Genomic DNA, 20,685 nt, shown 5'->3' with positions numbered 1-20,685 from the left:
ATCAAATCAGTCATCAAGTGGAAAATGTTGGGGAAAGGGAATTAAAACTTAGAGTTTGTAAATGTCCACCTGTAGAACATAGCTAAATACATGTGGGACTCTCACAGGAAAGCTTAAAAATATAAGCTGGTAGCCTTCCCATGGCACTCCATGGAGATAAACTTAATCGCCCCACTTGAATTTTTCCTTCTGACATTCTTCTGTACTATCTAGTATACCAGAAGATAGATTTCCTCTACCCCAGAGGGGCCTGTGTTTTGGGAATGAGAAAAGCATTGTAACAAAAAGATAAACAAACATCTAAATAATTACACTCTGCAACAAGGGAAACTTTGGAAACACCCAGACTAAATCAGATCAGCACTTCATCTAGTCCAGGATCCTGTCTCCAGCAGCAGACAGAACCAGACACTTCCAAAGAAATTCCAAGAAACTGGAGCTATTATTATTGAATAATTTGACCATTAAAAAAAGCCTACTCTTAACTCCAGCAGGTCTTCACACTGTCCAAAACAGATCCAGATAACTGCTGGTTTGTTTCTAGTGAAAAGTCTAAAAATAATCTTCAGATAACAACCCCACAAAATTTCACTGAAAATGTCAACTCTGTCATTTATGTTAAGCGGAGAAGTTTGTGGGTAATTAGATACACAGTCACTCACAGTCCAAGTTCCCACACTCATCAGCTGAGCTGTGCCAATAGCCTGTATGTTCACATGTCCAGTCCAACTGTAACCCTAATGCAAAAACATAGGCTTGTCTTTGCAAGCCTCAGATAGCTGCATTAGTCCAATTCCATAACGACCTGCATGCGGCAAAGGCTCCTACTACGCCCAAACCGAAAACCTGCTGCCGGGTTCTCAGGCATTACAACAAAGACAACACTGATCTACAGCAGCTGAGGTGCTGGCCTGTTGCTGAGCCAGAAGTCTAGTGGAAGAAGGAGCCTTTGCTGTTGTCTCTGTCAGGTCAGGGAGCCAGATGAAAGGTTCAAATCTGACAGCCTTTTGTTCAGCTGCGTCATCAGAGCGGAGTCTGGAAAACGTTTGGCTGGGAGGCAAGATGCTGTTCCCATTGCGCAGACAGCAAATACGGCACCCTCTCCTTCCCTTGGTTTCTCTCAACCGCAGGCAGAACCTTCCAGGCTGCAATTCCAGGTTGCTTTTCCACCTTTCTGCCTCCTAGCTTTGGCACTGCAGAGGTTACTGGCTGTTTCTTGCATGACTTCTGGGATGGATGTAGACTGCTGTGGTTGCTGCTGTCATGAATTGGCTATTTCCTGACTGAAAGAAGCCAAGTTCAGGCCAAACCCCCTGAAGTCTCCTAAAGAAAATCACCCACTGGAAGGAAAGAGCAACAGCTTCTCTGGGGTTCATAATGAGAGAAGGAAAGGGACACAGGAGGCTATTTCACAGATCTTTGCCTTTTCCCCAGTCTTTAATTCTGCACAGTCCCTAGTCAGCCCTGTCTTCCTAGAGCTTTGCTAGTCTAAAGAGATCCTGTAAGGGCAGCTGTGTCAACACTTTGCCCGGTCAGGAGCTGAATTTTTAACTAGATTCTCCACGGAGGCTTACCTGTCCAGTGTTCCCTAGCCTTTCTCCTTCCTCACTCTCAGAGGTATTTTGGGTATTGATTCTCAAAACAAGAAGCTACCCGTAGCTGCCCGCTGCAGCATATACAGCTGTCTACCCTGACAACAAATCCTGTCCAAAGGAAACAACTTCATCCATGCAAGGGAAAGGAACCTTCCAGCACCAACACGAGTGTTTTTGCTTCGTGGAGCTCTGCGCCTGCCATCCTCATCACAGATCAGGTTAGCAGGGAGAAGAAAGGCTCCCGTGTTTCCAGAGTCACCCCTATTTCAGATATGAATAATATGGTGATTTGAAATAGAGACGAAATATCTATTTCAGATATGAAATGCTGGCGACTCAGGTGGAAAAAAGCTCTGCCCAAAGACAGTGCAGGGGCCACAAGATTAATTGGCTTGTGGGAAACAATAATGGGCAAGCCATGCCTGCCAGGAAGTTTCCTCTTCCCGATCTCTTCCATTTTAACAGTTTTGTTTTCCATAGCTGCAGGCTGCACTGAAAGACCTCCCAATAAATCTGAATTGAAGACCACCAGTCTAGAAACTGAGCAAGTATCAGATTGGGAAGAAAGTCTGATGCCAAGAGGTACCCTCCGTTGTTTTATTGCAATTTTGAGAACCATTAACCCTGGGAAGCAGGAGTGGAAGTGGCCACTTCCGCCCCATTTTCACAGCTATAAATATATGTAATGCATTAAAAAGGAATGACAGGATTAATGCTCTGTTGACACAAAGACACATAGTACAGTACAAGGCCTTAAGTACTGGATTTGTCAACGCTCCATGCTTATTACCAACAACTTCTTTAGATCTTCTTTAAATACAGGACCCATAGTACTCTGCCTTGATCAAAGGAAAGGAGAAAATATCTACCAATGAGCAGAAGCAAGGATAATTCCTAGAACTTAAAAGTAGTAGGGAATGCTACAGCTTGGGAATAAAGAGTGCTAACTGACAGGTACAGTGACAAAGGTAGCAAGGATCCTGCAAAGCCAAAACCAGAGCAGAAATAGAGCTTTGCACGGGAACAGCAAAAGAGAGAAAGGCAGGGGTACTGCAGTTCAGGGTTAATGTACACCGACACCATTTATCTTCTAGTGGGAATTGCTCAAAACACCTTTGTCATGCCAGTAGTGTGATCAACCTGTAACACGCAGAAGGATAAATACGCACCCATATTGACTCCCCCTTTCTAAGAAAGGTCTGGTGTGGGTAGGGGAAGCCTTAGCACTGCCTGCTGATGGAAAAGAGCAATGTAACACAGAACCATGTGAATTACCAGAGGGTATGCGTTTCCCGGGAGGCTTCATTTGGTTGCAAAGCTTTTCTCATTAAAATAAATCTTTCAGCTGCAATGAATCCCATAAGCAAGCCTGAAATAATCCAACTTGCAGCAAGAGCTGTGAACTGAAACGACAAAACTGAAACCCAACCACAATAACAGGGCTGTCAAATGAAGCCTGTCATTATTCCAGTGATGTAACAAGCCACGTACCTCTTACAGACCCAGCATTACAATGTTTATTCCCTAGCCATAAACGCTAAAGCCCCTGATTTGCCTTCTCTGAAGAGCATATTCAGAATGACAAGTTGAGGGTCTGGCCAGATGTTTTTCTGCTTTGCTTTATTTCCTTCAAGTCCACTGTGATCACCAGCCTGTGTTGCGGTCACCAAACCAGCAGCTAACGCAAATAGACATGCCTAGTGTATGAGAATGGCAGATCTCTGACACCCTTTATACTAGGTATGTATAAAACAATATCATGGCAACAGTTAATAATACCCCTGGGACAACCCATTTCCAGCAAAGAGATAGGTGAAGTCCACAAAACCACCCCATAGTGGTAGTCAGTGCAATGCTATGCCCAAGCACTCCTGAAGCAAAATGAGAGGGTTGCCCAGGAACAGTAAGTATTATTTAGGGGCCGTCCTTTGCATTCAATTCCTCAAGTTTTTCCTGTCTTGGATCTCCAGCTGGAAGGTTCTACTTCCCTATGTGCTAAAGGCATTGGAGCATAAATTAATTAATGTGAGCGTACAGGTATGCAAGGTATTTAGTTAGAGGGAATCTTAAGAAGTTTTTGATCTTCTGCTTAACGCACTGAGCTTTGCAGCTTGCCTGGCAGAGACTTAGATATGTGCAGATGAAGAGTTAAACTGCAGCATTGAAGCAGACTGCTCTCTTACTGAATCGATTAATATGTGTGCATGTGTGTGTTTATATGTTCTTCCAGCACTGCTGTCCTCGTAACAGATCAGAGAGTTCTGTCTGCATCTTTTGCCGTAAGGCATCTCTACAGCTCAGTGGTTCCTGTCGTCTAGCATCTTCGGATGGCACGATATTTAAACACCCCATTTTGTTGGAAAGCAGTCAGCTTCAGATTCCTGGGATTCATCTCAAAACCATTAATAGAAACCAGTTACAAAAACAGAGAAATTGCCCAGGAAACCAACACAGACTTTTTTTTTTTTCCCCCAGACTGAAGCCTGAAGATTATTTTTCCAAGATAAAAATGCATTTTGGCGATTTTGCCACAACACTAAATCCAAAAAGCTGGGTTCAGTGCGAGGAGAAAAGCCAAATGGATTTATGTGCCCAAAAAATCATCAGAGGCAGATACTTAGCAGATATAAATCAGAAAGCTTATACTAACCAAAACGGACCTATGTCAGTTTACACCTGCTAAGAATCTTCCTCATAAAACCTTGTGTTCCACAAATACCCATCAGTTCATTAATCCTACCACTAAAGAGCTTTAGGTAATGGTGAAATTAGCTTACCCTTTTCATTAAAAGGAAAGAGAATGCAGAATCACCTTGTCTTTTCTGTAGATCCCACATAGCTGTGCTTCACCAGATGGTTTTTCTGGTGCGAAATAGATTTGCCTATTCATACAATGTATCATACCATTCATAACCTGTGAAAATCACTGTCAAAACCCTGTAAATAATAAATATTTCTGATAGTAAAAATAGTTCTTTTAAATCAGCATCAAATTCCACATTGTTCCAAATAAGCACCCGAAGCAGATGCAGTTAGGCTGTGTTAAGTTGGTTAAATCCCCAATAGATAATAAATGTTCTTACTGAGGTGGTTGTTTTGGTTTTTTCGTTGGTTTGGGTTTTTTTCAATGGTATTTAATTTAAGCACAACCTCCTCAATTTCAGCAGCAAAGACCTTGTCTAAGGTACCTGATCAAGGGAACACTTTAGTACTAACCTCTATTTCCTCTATTACTTTCTTTTGAACTCATTTTTAGTTCACAAATCTTAATCAGGGTTTAAATCTACAGTTCCCTGCGCTATAGCAGTGCCTCCTATTACAGCTAAAGGAGTAGTTTCATTAGATGACAGTAATAATGGGCTGTGATCTTATATCTAGGCTAGCCACAGAAACAGAATTCCACGTGTGTAGCCAGCATTTTCTCAGATATCAAGTATCAAAATTATTATTATATTTCATGATATCCATAGGCACCAACCATTATCAGGATCCCTCTGTGATAGAGAAGGTACATACAGAATCGAAGTCCTCACCCTAAAAAAATACTGACCAATGAGAAATGGGAAAACAACAAGCAGCAAGCAAATCAGGAATGCAAATAGAGACACAAAGAAGCACCTCACTGACATCCACAAAGCAGGTGTAAATTATAGTTTTCTCTTAAGATACTAAGTTTAATATCTTTGGGATAAACCAAAGCGTGTAAAAAGGCGAATCTGGAAAATCAGTTCCCTATGAAAATAATTTCTCTTCAGTCAAAAAAAAAAAAAAAAAAAGATTTCATTGTAACTAGCTTGCCATGATTGTTTCAGTTAAAATGTCTTTAAAAATAGACAACCTAAAAACACATTTTATGGGTTTTTTTCTGGTCCCTCATCCATGTTTGCAAGGGTCTTTTTATTGGTGGTATCACACTTGTGTTTATTTGTTCCATATAAGCAGGTTTTATATATAGCACAGGCAGCTTCTCGTAGGAAAAGTTTGTAGTCTAAACAGACAGGAGCAGGAGGGAGACATACAACACAAAAGGAAATGAGTCACCCAAATTCACATAGCAGATCAGTGGCAGAATTAGGAATACAGCCCAGCCTAGTAGTACCTCACTCGCTAGACTATGCTGCCTCTGTCCTCCCAGGGAGCGTAGAAAGCCCTGGCACTATATGAAGCCTCACTGTGCACATAAGACTTGCAAGGAAGCAGACTGAAGGGCAGAGTTAAACAAAAATCTCTTTCCTTCAGCTCTGGAAAGCTTCAATGATACATGGAACTCAGACATAATTTGGACAGAACCCTGGGTTTTAACTTTACAGTGGCCTGTTGCATCCCTCTTGCCTCTCAGACTTTTTCCAGTATTCCGATTCCCTAGGGCAAACAAGAGTCATTACCACCTGCTGCTTCTTTTCAGAAGACCACAGTGAAATTACATTTTTTAAATTTTATTTTGTTTCAAATATTAAGTACTTATCTCCTAGTCTATTCTGAGAGGCAGTAGTGTCTTCTGACACACAGAATTTAAAAAAAGAAAGAAACAAAAAGAAAAAAGCAGGTATGAGCTCAAAATCACTACATGAACCATGAAGTTCCTGAGGGGATGGAAAAATATGCAAATCTGAATTGGAGTTACCATCAATCATAACTTCAGGAGTTGTCTCTGTTCATGTATATGCATCTGTTAATCTTCCTCTAAGGTTCACAGCAGCAGCCAGCAACTGTGTTTTGCTAGGAAGCAGGGAGATTTTTTTTCAGGGCTCCTAACAAGCTACCACTTGCAACTGAGTGCCCCCAAAACTTCTAGATCTATACAGACAAATGATCCCCCTAAATTAACTTCTGAATATCAAGTGCCTGAGACAGAAGGGTATCCAACCTATGACACGGGACTGACTCACTCCCATGGGAGCTGTGGTTCTATGGCGTCTTCGCTTTTTCAAATCCACACTGAAACCACTAGGCTCCCCTCTAGGGGGTAGATACCTAGTACTGGTCCAATTTGGCAGATGGCAGACAGCACGGAGATTCAGGAGGAAATGATTGAGGGATCAAATCACCACTTTGAACTTTTACTCAGCCAGTGTGTTTGTCTTAAGAAATGTGAGAGAAGGCAGCAGCTCAGAACTGTGACATTCCACCTGGCTGTTACTCAGCCACTTTCTAAATTCCAGAAAAAAGGCACCAGACAGGCAGACCCGGGTCCCATCTCTCAGTTTAGCAACACTCCTCTGCACAGAAGAGGCCTGCACTTTGCACACTTCTCCATTCCAGATCTCAAGGCAGTTTACATGGAAGTTGTTAATGCTAGATAAGGAAGCTAGGTTCTGAGGAAGAGACAGGACCAAGGGCCACTGAAGAACAGCGTCCAGAAATCCTGCATCACTGTCCAGTACTCCTACTCACTCACACGCCCAGCAGGCTGACAACACCGTAGTCCTGGCTGACCGCGAACACAGCACAATGCCACAGGCAGAATGACAACCTAGCAGCAGAGTCTCTGGCTGTACTGCCGAAACTTTATGATGGGACGCTCATCAACACAAGGCTGGCAGTGTCACAGAAGTTCCAGTGCTTTCGGGCCCCGCTGCAAGATACATCACCAAGAAGCCCTGCGCTTCTGCTCTCCTTTATCAGAAACAAGAAGGACATCCAGGTCTGAACCTAAAAGCACTATGAAGGAGGAAGATTCACATATATTAAACAGGCTTTGATGCCGTAATTGTTATTCCCTAACTCCCTATTTCTGTTTGTGTTTTTCGTAAGCAACCTGCTAAGCTTCCATGCAAAACAAAATTAAAACAAAATTCAACAACATTAAGAGCAGCAATCACCCACTAACAGCACTGATTCAGTGCTAGTGGAGAGGACTAAACAGAATGCCTTTTCCAGAGCAGTTCTCCAGCAATCTCACACACAGGCAGCAGTAGGTCAAGTTCATCTAACAGGGGAAAAGCTTAAACCACAAGCACACAGCACTGTTTATTTCTGTGAAGAAGCAAAAAGTTCTCAGAGTACTCAGGGAGCGGACACATTTAGCTGAGAGATGACATTTTGTGTCCCCTTTCTGACCATCAGCATTGTGCCTCAAACCACATCTTTCAGTCTCTCTGTACATGGGAACAGTGTTCTGGTACTAGGAGCTTTTGAAGGAAAACACCATTCCTTACACTAATTGCAGCCCATCTGCTGTACCCGCCTAAAATAATTAAGCAGTGGGATTCCAGGCACAGCATCTTATTTTGAGATCAGAAATGACTGGGAAAGAGTGGAAAAATTAATAGGTTGGCTCTGAAAAGGGTGCTCAAAGGTTGCCTCCCAGAGAGTTTTATTATTTACCTCAGGTTTGCAGGCCATTTCATTTAAAATAAAAATACTTTCGCTGAAAGGAGGTTGCTTTCCATAATGCAATATAATCCTGCTGCCAGATTTAGACACACAAGCATGGAGCCTGGCCAACTTTTAAGGGTAGTCTATGTGAATTGTGCATTTGCTCTAGATCAATCCAAGAGCGACTCTGGAAACCATAACTTCAGCTGAAGAAAACGGGGTGCTGCTTGCTTTGCCTCCTTTAGAAATCAAGTGTTCTATTTTTGCATACAAACCTATTTGCTTGAACCAGCATTGCTCCTTCTGTCCAGAGATCTGAGTATTATGCTACAGTACTAAATTTGGTACTTCAATAAGAGAGTAGAGGGGTGAGTGTCTCAGTTACGGTGCAGAACAGTAAGCAAAAGCATCCCTCCAAAGCACACTAAGCCAGTATTAGCCGTTACTACTTTCTAGTAAAACCGAAGGAACATTTCCATAGTGCCTTCCCCCAAAATGCCAAAGCCTTTTCAAAATTATCACATTCACCCATGACAACAATGTCACCATTCTGGAGCGGAACACAGCAGGTGCTTCACAAAACAAAATCCACTATATAATAGCTTAGGACAGAGGAAAGAAAGGATATAAACTTGGAGACCCCACCCCACCCCCACCTTCCAACCTAAGCTGGTATTGTGAAATCAGCAATTAATCCCAAAGACTCAAGCACCTAATTTTACCCTTTAGTAGAAGTCACAGCTTCCATAAATGCATGAGTTTCCTTCTTCATGACAGAGCTGATACTTTCAGGGGAAAACTGCACTTGCGGGGGTTTTTTCCTTCTTTTTTTTTTTTTTTTTTTTTAAAGGACATTGCTAGAGGTCTCTTGAAGACCAAAGGCAAAAGGGAAAAAGCTTCTCACATCAAACAGACAACACCCCTTCAGTGCAGCTTACAGGACCCTGAGATACACTGACACTGAGCCATATTAAGGGAAAGAAATGATCACTTAGTAGGATCCAGCCAAAGTTATGAGCACGTCTAAGCTGATTTTGACCCACTCCAGGCCGAAATACACAGCAAACAAACTGGCTTTCCCCTTGCTGCCTTTAGGCTTTTTGCAACACCCCCTTAGAATGGAAGAGGACAACTTCCCCTTGGCTCAGCAGAGCAGATCTCATTCCTCTCTCAAAGCATATACCTGAAACTTGAGTGCTAACGTTAATTCCCAGGCAGGCTACACAACAGAAAACTTTGCCTGGAGCTGATTTGTACCAATGCCCGGTTTATGGCATACATGCTTTGTACTGCTCTCTCCCAGCCCAGCTCCTCACAGTTGTACACAACAGCACAAGCTTGTAGCGCTCTGCAGAGCCATAGGACCTGTCATCCCCCTCAACAGCCTGTGTACGCTCCGGTAACAGAAACCATCTCGAGAAGGAGGAAAAAAAAAAACCACAAACCAAAACACAAAAAACCCAACCCCAAAAAACAGTAAAGCTCATTTACAGTTCCCACTCCAAGTTGTGGAGCAGCCCCATGACACCATATGTAGTAATGCATATTCCTCCATCAGTACAATGTGGAAATGTTCAAGTTACTTTAACCTAGCACCCCTACTCCAGAAGTAGCTGTCCCTACGCTAAAGGCTACATATGTGTATTTTTATTTGGTCTCCTTTCCGCTCCCCAGCTCCACTTCATAATTAGAAACCTCACTCAAGGAGAAGGTGTTGCACCCAAGGCACAGACATCAAGATTGTTATTTTCCGCTCACTTTCTTTCCACAGTCCCAGGTTTTTGCACAAATCACTTGTGAGAGAAAGCCTTTCTTGTCTTTCCAAAGGCTACAACCCTCTTCCCTTCCCCAAGGGATGGACGATGTTATCAGAAAGTAGGACACATTTAGTTCTGTCCTACCTACTGATGGGCCTACAGCAGAAGTTCTCACAGATGGCAGGATGCCAATAATAATACAGGCCATTCTCCCACATCACAAAGACAGTAAAATTAGGCACTGAGAGTTCTCTGGAGGATACCCATTCAGACCTAGGGAAAGCAACCGAAAAGATCATATGCAGCAGCATCTTCTGGACAGTAACTGAAACAATATGAATGGTCTGGGAAGCCAAATCAAGGTCTGCTAAGCCTGGGTGACCAGTCACAGATTCTGCCTTCAGGATGTACCTGCTGATTCTGCTGCTGAACAGACTCCAGCTGGCTGTTCCGTAATGAACTAGCTGCCTCAGTGCTGACAGCAGCGAAAACCCTTTGTCAGTAGAGGAAACAGCTCTGACTCAAAAGCACCCAGGGAATGGAGCTGGTGAGTAACGTGGTGCTGTTTACACATAGTCACATTGCTGACTGTAACTGTTGTAGTTTCTTCTACCGCTTTTTTTCTTTGGCACATTCTTCGATGACTGCTTATTCTTCAAATTTAACCAGTTCCTCATGGGCTAGCGATAAAGCTCAGCCAGAAGCATCCTGACATGAATTGTTAATTCCCTTAGAATAAACCCGACAAATTCAAAGCTGTTAGTTTTTTTACCTGATATGCCAACTCCTTGCTCAGGCCTCCACATCCTTGTACTAACACCAATCACTTTGCAAGTGGTTATGGGACTCTGAAGTGCTTGCAGCTGCTGAGAGGCTCCGGGATTGTTTTCTCCAGACCTAGACGTACAAAAGCAATGACACTCCCTCAGCACAAGACTTGCCTGATCAGCACCAAGTCTTGTTTATAGAACAAGTGAAAAAAACTCATTTTTGACCAACATTTCATGTTATTTTTCTACTTTAAACAAAACTTTAGCCACATTTCCTAAGGAAACAAGGCACATGCAGTTATATGATCCCACTGTCCATTCAACCTCCTCCTTCTTCCCATTATTTTGAAGCACAACAGCCAATTTCACCTACGTTTGAGAGTAGGGGACCAGTCTCATAGTTTTATAGTTCTTACAAGTTTTTTAACTAGCATAACAGAGAAAAGACGCATTAGTGCCCATGTAGTGAGCAAGACTAAAAAATTCAGTCTTATTTCAGGGAATTGACACAAAAGTGAAGTATCAGACGGTCGTCTTGAATTCTCTGACTCACGGAACTCCTTGTTTTAGTTTTGTTCCTCTGTCTTATAGGGAAAGGCAAGCAAGAATGGATACTTCCACAGGAAAGCCAGAACACTTTGTTTGCTTAAAGCTAGCTCAGATGTCTACAAGAGCTGCAGTTACTGATTTTTTTTTTTTTTTTAACTAAAAACCAGTAGGAAAAGGAAAACCCACTTTTCAAACCCATTTCAGTTCTGCAAATGCAACGCTCCAGGTTAAGTAGAGTGTGCTGTTATTTTTGGAGAGTAACCAACCAGGGTCAGCCCAAGCGAACCCAAACCGGGATGTTTTCACAGTCAGAACAGAAATGCCAACAGCAGAACAGCATGAATGGCGAAAAGAAAAGATGTAATTTTAGTTATCCACAGGTACTGTTTGCAAGATCAGTAAGATCACTTCAACCAGATTTTCAGCTAAACAAGCATGGTTTATTAACTTTGGAATACACGGACTAGGGTTCACACCCACCCACTGAAGTAGAGCTGGCTTCATATTTTGAGAAGGACCAAATCAGAGCTACTGAAGCCAACATACACACACCAACTTATCCTAGGTAACATTTTGACAGTTTTTAATGTGAAAGTATCCCATTTAATATGGGTATTAGGTCACCAGAGTAAAGGTACACATTGTTCCTGCTCAGGAATTATGGGGCAATGGTAGTCAGGTAACAGAAGGAGCAAGGTCCTATTAAACCCTTGAAAGGTATGTTTTGTACACCAGATGCTCATAAGCATTCCCTGACATGGGCTAACATGTACTCCTTTGAAGACTGGTCTTGAGTTACTAATGAAAGAAAGAACAACAGTTCCCACAATACAGACATAAAAAGAACTTGGGCTTCCAGTGCCAGAGTTATGGTATGCGGAGAAATCCTCCTGCAGCAAAGGAGAAGGCATCACCCCTGCCCTCTCCCTCTGATGTTAAAAAAAAACCCCAAAACCACACAACACCCAACCAACCAACCAAAAAAAAAAAAAAACCCCACCACACAACCAAACCCCCAAACAACAACAAAAAAACCCCAAAACCAACAAACAAACAAAAACCCCAAACAAAAAAATAAAACCAACACGACCACAAAAAAAACCACACTCCAAAAACTCTTAGGCACACTACCTATCAGGAGCTAATATAACAGTAACATCAAGAAAATTTCTCTCTACGTTTGTTGTTACAGTTCTGTGCAGCCACGTTTACTAAGCATCCCATAGCCTGTCCTCAGCAATTCAACACACACGTGCCTGGTCCCATGAAATCACAGTTGAAAACACCGAATAAACTCTTTCAGTCTGGACCCTTTCAAAGCGACAGTCCATCAGCCTAACAAAATCTGACTGTCTGGGCAATACCAACATAAATTTTTGTCCAGGGTCCCCGTGCTTTAGGATTTTACTCAAACCTTTTGCATGTTTACAAACAGCCTCAATTCAGATCAGTGTTTTCCTTCAATGTGATGTCTTTGGTCCCATTACAACCTATGCAGCTCCTGGTTTGAATCAGCTTCAGGTCTGGTCTCATGAGCAGAAGCTGGAGAAGCCATCATTACATTCCACTCCATTTCCTCTCCACATGACTCCTTCCTGGACAGGCAGCAAACTGTCCTTCTGTCTGTGCCAAGGATAGCACGGAGAGGGCATCCACGAGCTCAGACTCACTGTCTGCATGACCTCAGGGCTGCTTTAACAGCTAGCAGACTATCCAACATGCTTTGTAGGGTAAGCGCAAGATTTCCAGAGGAAAGGAACATCTTGTATTAACTGCTGGACTTTCCCTTTTCCTATGACAAACTTCAAGCTGAATAGAATTAATTTGAAGTGAGCCAAAACTACAGCAGACAATTACTAAGAAGCCTGTTCCTGTGGACAACTGGAGCAAATGGCTGCCATACAGACCTAAAATCTCTTCCGTAGACTCCAGACCATCAGAGGCGCTATGGTTAACTGCTCTTTGTGCCTGAAGAGGTTAAGCCAAATTGCTATGCTGCTGCAACTTACACACACTTTAAATGTTTCTACTTTCCACCCATTTGGGGTTCGATCCTGGCTACCAAAGGGACCAACCTTCTTGGCTTTCTCATTTGCACTGAAATAGTGTGGTTGCTATCTTTATAAAAAGGTAATTGAAATAAATTTTCTACTCCCCATCAGTGTCACAGATCTCCCGCTTCAGCATTATTTCTAAAAATCTCTTGTCATTGCTAACACCTCATCTCTACCACTGCGGACCACTAAGCAATCGTCTCGCAATGCAAAGTACTGGCAGTTGATCCAGGCTTTTCCACCCCCTGTGCCAAGCAAACCTATCTTGGATTGTGTTAAGACAACACAATCATTGAGGAAAAGCTGCAGCAAGCAGTTCTTTTGCGTTGCTCCCTTTCCTATATACAATCAGGCCTGATTCTCGGCTGCAAGTTATTTTGTATAAGTTCTATTGGATTCATTTGTGTGGATGAAAGAACTGTTATTTTATGTCCAGAAGACTCTAAAAAACTTCAAGAATCCATACTGATGCGATTGAACAATATATTTGCCAGAGAAAACTCATAAAAATGCATTTAATTTCTACCCTAGTAAGAAACATTGCTATCCAGGTCAAGGAGACAACTAAAATCTCAAGTTTGCCAGCAACCATTACTTGCTAGCATTAGAAAGAAATGGCATTTCTGCCACATCTGTGTCAGAAGCCCACTACCAACATGTTGCTGGCTTTTGACCTTTCTGAAAGAGAGAACACCCTCTGAGTTTGCAATGTGACGCTTTGGCTAAGAGAAACAAAATTCAGAACTTTCATCCCTTCTGAGTCAGCTGACTTCCTCTTTTAGAGCCAAGTCATTTCAGCACAAACGTGACTGCTGTGACAAAACTCCCAAAACTTGATGTTCTGTTCAGCTAACTGAGCTTGCTGTCTATGTTTAAGTGCATGCAATCCAAGAACTAAGGATGTAAGCATGAGTGTAATTGGTTTTATATTCCAATTTTGAGGAATTGGAATATGGAATATTGGAAATGACTGTCAGGCAGTTTCAAACATAAAATCACAATCCCACTGGGTATGTCCAGCCTCTGTAATAAAGAGCATGAATTTGTCTAGCAACCTTCTACTGACTTTCAACCATTTCCTCTCAGAACAGCAGAATAATGAGATGAAGGCGAAATCTTTCAAGTCTTAAATATTTTGAGAATTATGAAAGTCAAACCTTTCCTGTTTGCAGCCTTTTTTTTTTCCTTGGCTACCACAGCTACATATGCACACACACATATACATTTACTAAGCGTGCAGGTACATCGGTTTGCACGTATTTTGGAGAGGAACAGCAACTCGTAATAAAGCTTTGTAAATAGTATATTACGTACTCGTGCTCCCCCTACAGAAAAACAAGTGCAGCTTTCATCTATCTGATTCTGTTTAGCAAAGTGAGAGTTTAAAATTGCATCCTGTGGTCAAGAGAGTTAAATCAAGCTAATACAACCTGGTATGCATTATCTGATTAGTGCCATGTAAGACAGAGTCTTTGCAATATCTGCCACAAAGAAAATACAAATCCTGAGACATGCTTTGAGGTCCTTCAGCAAAAAGGAAAATAGCATTTATATGACTAAGACTGGCAGTAACTGCCATGGATGGTTTACACACACTTCTGTAAATTACACAGTCGTTTCCAGACTTCTATACCTGGTTGTGTAATTAAGTCTAATAGATGTAAAAGTAATGACTACTCTTGGCAGACTACAATTTGGACTACTAATTAGAGAGCATACCATTTAATAAACTACCTTACTTCATGGAGACTTGCAATTCACCACACAAATACCCGAATATAACACGATCATTGCCACAGGACAAGAGTTCACTTGCACTGGAACATCACAAGGTACTGAATGATTATGCTTTGCAATTCCCACTATTTCAATAATTCTCTTTTCTAGTTACTATTCCGATGTAAAAACAAATTGGAAAGCAAGGTGGTGGTGCTGATCCAGGAAAATGGCATACGAAGTTCTCTGCATGATCCCAGCAGAGTACAATGGACAAGTCTGTGATCTACAGCCCCATCGTGATGCTCCCCAAGAGCAAGAGAGGTTTTATATCAAACTAGAGAGAGGCAAGAGCAACCTAAGCCTTAGTGGATAAAAATGGATAACATACCTTTGGGCAGTTTGTGTATTTAGAGATTACAACAGAGTGCAAAGATGCAAGTTATAGGATTAAGTAAGACAAAAAGAAAATCAAGGAATAATAAACCTCAAAACTGAAATCGGAGGTACAGCACAGATAAATGAGCAGGGCACGCTACTGCTGTCTTTTATAAAGTCTTTTGCTCCGTTTAATTCCAAAGGCATTCCAGCTCTTCAGCAGCCAGCAATCTCCTGGAAATGTGCAAACTGATTACCATTTTTCCCCGACAGAAAAACAGCAAGCTTGGACTAAGAGTCAGTAAGAGAAGCTGTAGGACTCACAGAGAACAATGCTGGCATAAAGGGTCTTAAAACAAATGTGACTGGGGAAAAGAGACACGGACCTGACTTCAAAGGTGCTAATCCTCTCAGGCCCCAGCCTTTCATCTATGCATCTTTGTGCAGGAAATGCGTATTGATATTTTAGAAACGCCTAGATACACTCTGCATATTTAACAAACCTGTAAAGCAGAATCAACACTCAACCTTCTTTTGCTTGGCAAGTTTCTAAGGCTCATGGCTAGACATCCTCCTCTTCATTGAAATCCTGACCATTGCCTGAATGAAAGAGTCCTACCGGTCTTGGTTAAAAGCAACTGCTGCCTATTTAAAGCATGAAAAGGACAGAACATATTTTTAATTTTTTTGATCAAAGTTGCCTGCTGTTAACATATGGTTTGGAAAAAAAGAACTATAAAAATGTGCTAACCACATGTTTCTACAAGACTTCAATACAGTTCTCAGGATGCCACCAGTTCTCCAGCAAGATTAACCAATTTTTAAATGTGGGTGTACCCTTTCCTTAGAATACTGACATAAAGATCCAGCTAGCTTCTACATTAATGGCTAAGGAGTTTCAGAGGCTTTGAATTCGCTGCCATCTATCGACAAGAGCAGCAGAGAGCCATACAGGGAACCTCAGTCGTCCACTGTATGCTGGGAGTCACCCGTCCTTCCTGCAGCGAGATTAAACTCTACCTTGCAGCAACGAGTTCCACAGATTATTTTTTTTCTTCCCTTTCAGTTTAGTCAAGTGTCCTGCTCCTAGCAGATAAAAGGGAATGCATTTTCAGCGTAGCTTCCCTGTATGCTGCAGAATGACAAGCCTGAAGGAGACTCATTCTTTTTCCCTCCCTTCTCTCAGAGGTCAGTCCATCCCATCTATCTGTGGGAATACAGACAGGGAAGAACTACATCACACAGAACAAAAGTTAACTGCCTCAAACAGAAAAATCAAAAGTAGAACCCAAAACAGAACCCAGATATAAAGTCCTCTGTCAGGGTTTAAAATAAACATTTCTATTTTTCACAGCTTTCATGACTCTCTTCAATCATGTAAAACCAGCTGATTACAACAAAGTTGTCTCCGGCACGAAACGGTTTTTGTAGTTAATTAATAATTAGCTCTGAACTTTTACTGATAACAGTATCTGGATGTTGTGTATGACAGTGGTCAATCGTAGAAAAAAATAACAATTTTTTTTATTAGCACAAAACAGAACAGAAAAAACAAACACGCCTTTTAAGGATGCTTATGCAATGCCTAAGGCACACGCACACCATGGCTTCAGGTAAGTGAAAATTAAAGCTTCTGCAGAGGTATTCTATGGAATTCTGAACCAATTCCTATTTCACCACAACTCTTAGTAACCACCAGCCCTTCTATAGTAAGACTACAAAAGAATGCAATTTTGAAAAGAACTTTTCAAAATGCTTGTGTCTTCTGTAGGTATACTTGCAATCAGAAGAATTCTTTCAGTTAGCCCATCTCCCACAACTGATTGTTCTTATAGTAAGTACATCGTTCAGTCTAAATAGGAACTTCAGAAATTCAGCTGCGGTCTAAGACACCTTTGCTCAGACATACGGTTGGGGGCAGCAGCACAGGACTGTACCCAAGTCACTACATACAAGGGGCTCACACCATTCCTTTGAGGAGGAAATGCATATTGTTGTCAAGTTTGCCCTTGGAAAACTGCTCACCAAGATTGAAAGTCTCCTCCTACTAGTTTCATCACACTCAGAAAAAGGTTAAAAGTAATCTGAGTACTTAAATATCTTTTAATTACAATTACAGGTTAAGACTCATTACAAGTGTTTTTATCGCTTTGAACTTTTCAGAAATATCTTGGGTGTTTGCCATCCCGCAGGAGGATTTTTCAAACCAGCTCTTTTCCAGATGCGCTCCAAATCTTTCTCGAATTTTACCTAAAACAGGAAAAAAAAGAAAAAATAGTAACGCAGCTCAGAAGCAACACTCAGTATTCAGTATTCAGCCACTGCTCATGTGTCCCAAGGAGAATCTAGGTATAATGCACACAAAGGCAACAAATGTTTTAAGTAGGCAGCTTGTTCTAAGTGTCAAAATAGTTAGTCTTACCGCAGAAAATACACTGAAATGCACAAGGATTTGGTAGCATTATTTTAAAAGTCCTGTGAGAGGAAAACTGAGAAGATGGAAAACAAAACTTTTAAGAAAATTAAGAGGATTTCCCCCTCATAAAGTATTCAACAGTGCTTCCTACAAATCTGAAGAAATGGAATTACAGTTAACCCCAATTTGCACCTAGGCAAGGTGAAAATTAGCAGCAAATGAACTAAACTATATCATAGCAAACATAACAGACTACTGAAAGGCAGTGTTGAATGAAGGCCCATGTCTCCCCTCACCCCTTCTACTAAGGGAACTAAAAGGCTTCTGTACAGAAAAAGACAACAGGAAGCACTTGAGGATGTTGGCAAGACAGGAAAGAAATGAAACCATTCTCCTGATGTAAGGCAGACACATGAACTAATCTTTCACACAAATGCTAGAATTCTTCTCCATTAGCCATATACTTATAACTTACTGTCACGCAAGAAAAATTACGCCTAGTAACTACCACACATACATGTTTACAACCACAGAAATATTTTAACTTACAACTTCTGAAGATGTACAGGTCAAATACGAAACAGAAAAAGCTATGGTACCAGTAAATACTGAATTCATTAAGGCTCTCTGAGCTGCTGCCATTTTTCCCCACATGAATTCCACCTAAAAACATAATCCGATACCTGAACAGAAGCCAGTTTGAGAAGTGGGCAGATTTATGTCAAGAAGTTCTCTCTACCCTGAGCTTACCTGACGTTTCTTCTTGCGACCTTCCTTTATCCTCCTCCGTACAAACTTTCTTCGCTTGAGCAGCTTTTTGAACTTGTGCCGATTCATTTTCCTTCTGCGAATCTTCAAAACGTTCTTACACTGAAGCTTGTTGTTAAGCGTCCCTTCTCCTTCCTCCACATCAGCTCCCTCATCAGACGGGGGACAGTCATATTGCTGGAGAGGTTCATAGCCCACTTCTTCCTGAGCATTAAGGACTTCTGCGTTAGGAAGGGAGTATCTAACCGTCAGCCAGCTTTCTAAGGGGCTGATGGAAAGTTTTCTGGGGATCAGCATCTCTTCCAGTTCAGGGTCCAGAGCATACCACTGCTGAGGTTGGGCTCCGCTCTTGTTAGGCGGCTGCGTGCTATAGTGCACAGATGTAGACCGATAGCAAAGAAAGGAAGACACTGACCTTGACAAAAGGTGGCCTTTGAGAAAAAAACAATTTCACTTAAGAGGCAGAATTTTCAAACAGTATCTTAAAAAACACCTCTGCCCAGCTCTCAAACCATTAGACAACTGTGGCCAGAATAATCTAATAAAGGAAGCTGCTTACAAATATTATATTCCCATCACAAAAGCAACGAAGTCTTTGTTAATTTAATTACATTGCTGTAACGCCATCTGCGAAAACTACATTATACAATATTTTACTGTGTAAACTGTGTAAGTGCAATTTGGAATGGCTAGGAACTGTTGGCTGTATTAAGCCTTTCTGCTGCGAAAGCATCTCCTCCTAAGCTTAAAAGAAGTCAAATCAGAGCTACACAATACTGACAGAACAGACCAAAGACATAATAACATTTGACAACCACTGAATCAACAACAGCCTCACCACTCTCGCACTGCTTGCTGGAAAAGAAATTTTTGGGAGCCCAATGACCCCAGGAAAAAAAACCCAGAAAATAGGTCACACCACATGTTTACCTGTAATTTGTGAAGCCTTCAATAACGGGGAAGTCAGCCGTGATATTAACATATTGCTTCACTTTGTTCACTGTCAAAGCCAGGAATGACTGTTAAAGTAAGAACATTTATTCAATGAGGCAATCATACGGTTTTTACACTTTTAAAGAAAACCTTCAGAGTTCAACCCCAAACCCCTAAAAGATGGGCTGAGACACTCCAAGCACCCTCCTCGTTTTACCAACGCGCTGTGGGATTTCGCTGTAGGGGCCTGGCCCACAAGCACCGGCGTAGCCGAGTTCCAGAGCTGATTAACAAAGCTTCGGCTGTTCCAGGTTTAAAACCAAGGTAACTTCAGCCCCAGTCCCGCTGGCACACTCCTGCCCAGCTCAGTGCGAAGCCGTGACTTCCACAGCAAAAACCGGAGCGCAAAAAAAACCGCCCGCTGCCCTCAGGCCGTGAGGAACACCCCGCTCGGCCTAACGAAGGGCCGTTACCGAGGCGGGCCGGACCGGACCGCAACCCTGCTCCCAGCGGCCGGCCGGCCGGCCTCCCTCCCACCAAACCCCACCACTGCCCCGCTTCCCCAGGCAGGACCCAACCCACGGAACGACCAGACATCCCACCCCGACCCTACACCCTCAACCTGCCGCCCGCCATCACTCACCATCCCCTTCCGCTTCTAAACCCGGAACTTCCGGCGCCCGCCGAGGCGCTTCCGGCGGTGAAGCGAGGCCGGGCTGGCTCGGCGGGCGCCCGCCGTTCGCCCGGTCCGGACACCCCGATCCCGGTCCCTTGGACCGGCAAGATCCCGGGTTTTCCCCCCCTACACGCCTTCGGCTGCTGTTCCAGGGGGAGGGAGGTCGGGGAGAAGGTGCTCGGCCCGCCCGAGCCTTCCCGCGGGGGGTGGAGGATGAGGAGGGTTTTTCCTCCGTGGGCGGCCATTTGGCGGGGTGAGGTGGTGGGAAACGGCTCGGCTCGTTCTCCGAGGGAACGGGTCGGAGCTGGCAGCCTGGGCCCGAGGGAGACGGGGGAAGGCGGTGGAGGGCCGGCCGGCCCCGGGTGGGCTGAGTCCCCTCACAACAAGAGGGGTCAGGCGGCAGCGGGGCCGCGGGTTGCGACCGCTGCGTTGCGTTGGAGCATCCAGGCGAAGGAAGCGCTTGCGAGGCTTTTGCAAACGGGTTGTCTCCTCTCCTTTCCCGCAGCCATCGCTTCTCTCCTGCTCCCACCTGTCCGAACCGTGGAGCGGGGACCGTTTCCATTGGCGCTGCTCGCAGCAGGCTGAAGAAGGCACATCGGCTCCTTTTCCCCAGCCGGTGTTCGATTCAAACTAGTTCAACTAACTGAGCTTGCCCCTTACCTGTATCAGGTTTGCACTCATACTACAGTCAGGCTTTGAGATGGAAAGTCAAGGGCTTTAGAATCATAGAATCGTTTAGGTTGGAAAAGACCTTT

General features: G+C 43.0%; 2 protein-coding genes across 2 annotated transcripts in view; both read right to left on the bottom strand.

Moving 5' to 3' along the window:
- MXRA8 (matrix remodeling associated 8) overlaps nt 1-19,362 on the bottom strand; it is a 41,873-nt gene extending 22,511 nt beyond the window's left edge. Inside the window, exons 1-3 of the mRNA XM_030017682.1 lie at nt 19,252-19,362; nt 10,443-10,567; nt 9,815-9,943 (exon numbers count right to left, since the gene is read on the bottom strand). Coding sequence (XP_029873542.1) covers nt 9,815-9,878 — 64 coding nt within the window. The 5' untranslated portion in view covers nt 9,879-9,943; nt 10,443-10,567; nt 19,252-19,362. The remainder of the gene's footprint in view (nt 1-9,814; nt 9,944-10,442; nt 10,568-19,251) is intronic.
- Nucleotides 17,221-19,340, bottom strand: AURKAIP1 (aurora kinase A interacting protein 1). The gene is made up of 3 exons (XM_030017684.2): nt 19,252-19,340; nt 18,304-18,752; nt 17,221-17,387 (listed from the first exon to the last, which is right to left on the bottom strand). Exons 1-3 carry the CDS (start codon nt 19,301-19,303, stop codon nt 17,280-17,282), a joined length of 609 nt encoding a protein of 202 aa, XP_029873544.1. The 5' UTR covers nt 19,304-19,340; the 3' UTR covers nt 17,221-17,279.
- Nucleotides 19,363-20,685: the final 1,323 nt, after the last annotated feature.

Source organism: Aquila chrysaetos, chromosome 6, assembly GCF_900496995.4.
Source record: "Aquila chrysaetos chrysaetos chromosome 6, bAquChr1.4, whole genome shotgun sequence".
Taxonomy (NCBI): Eukaryota; Metazoa; Chordata; class Aves; order Accipitriformes; family Accipitridae; genus Aquila; species Aquila chrysaetos.
The sequence above is the reverse complement of the archived record's forward strand: the minus strand, read 5'-3'. Positions and strand labels throughout refer to the sequence as shown.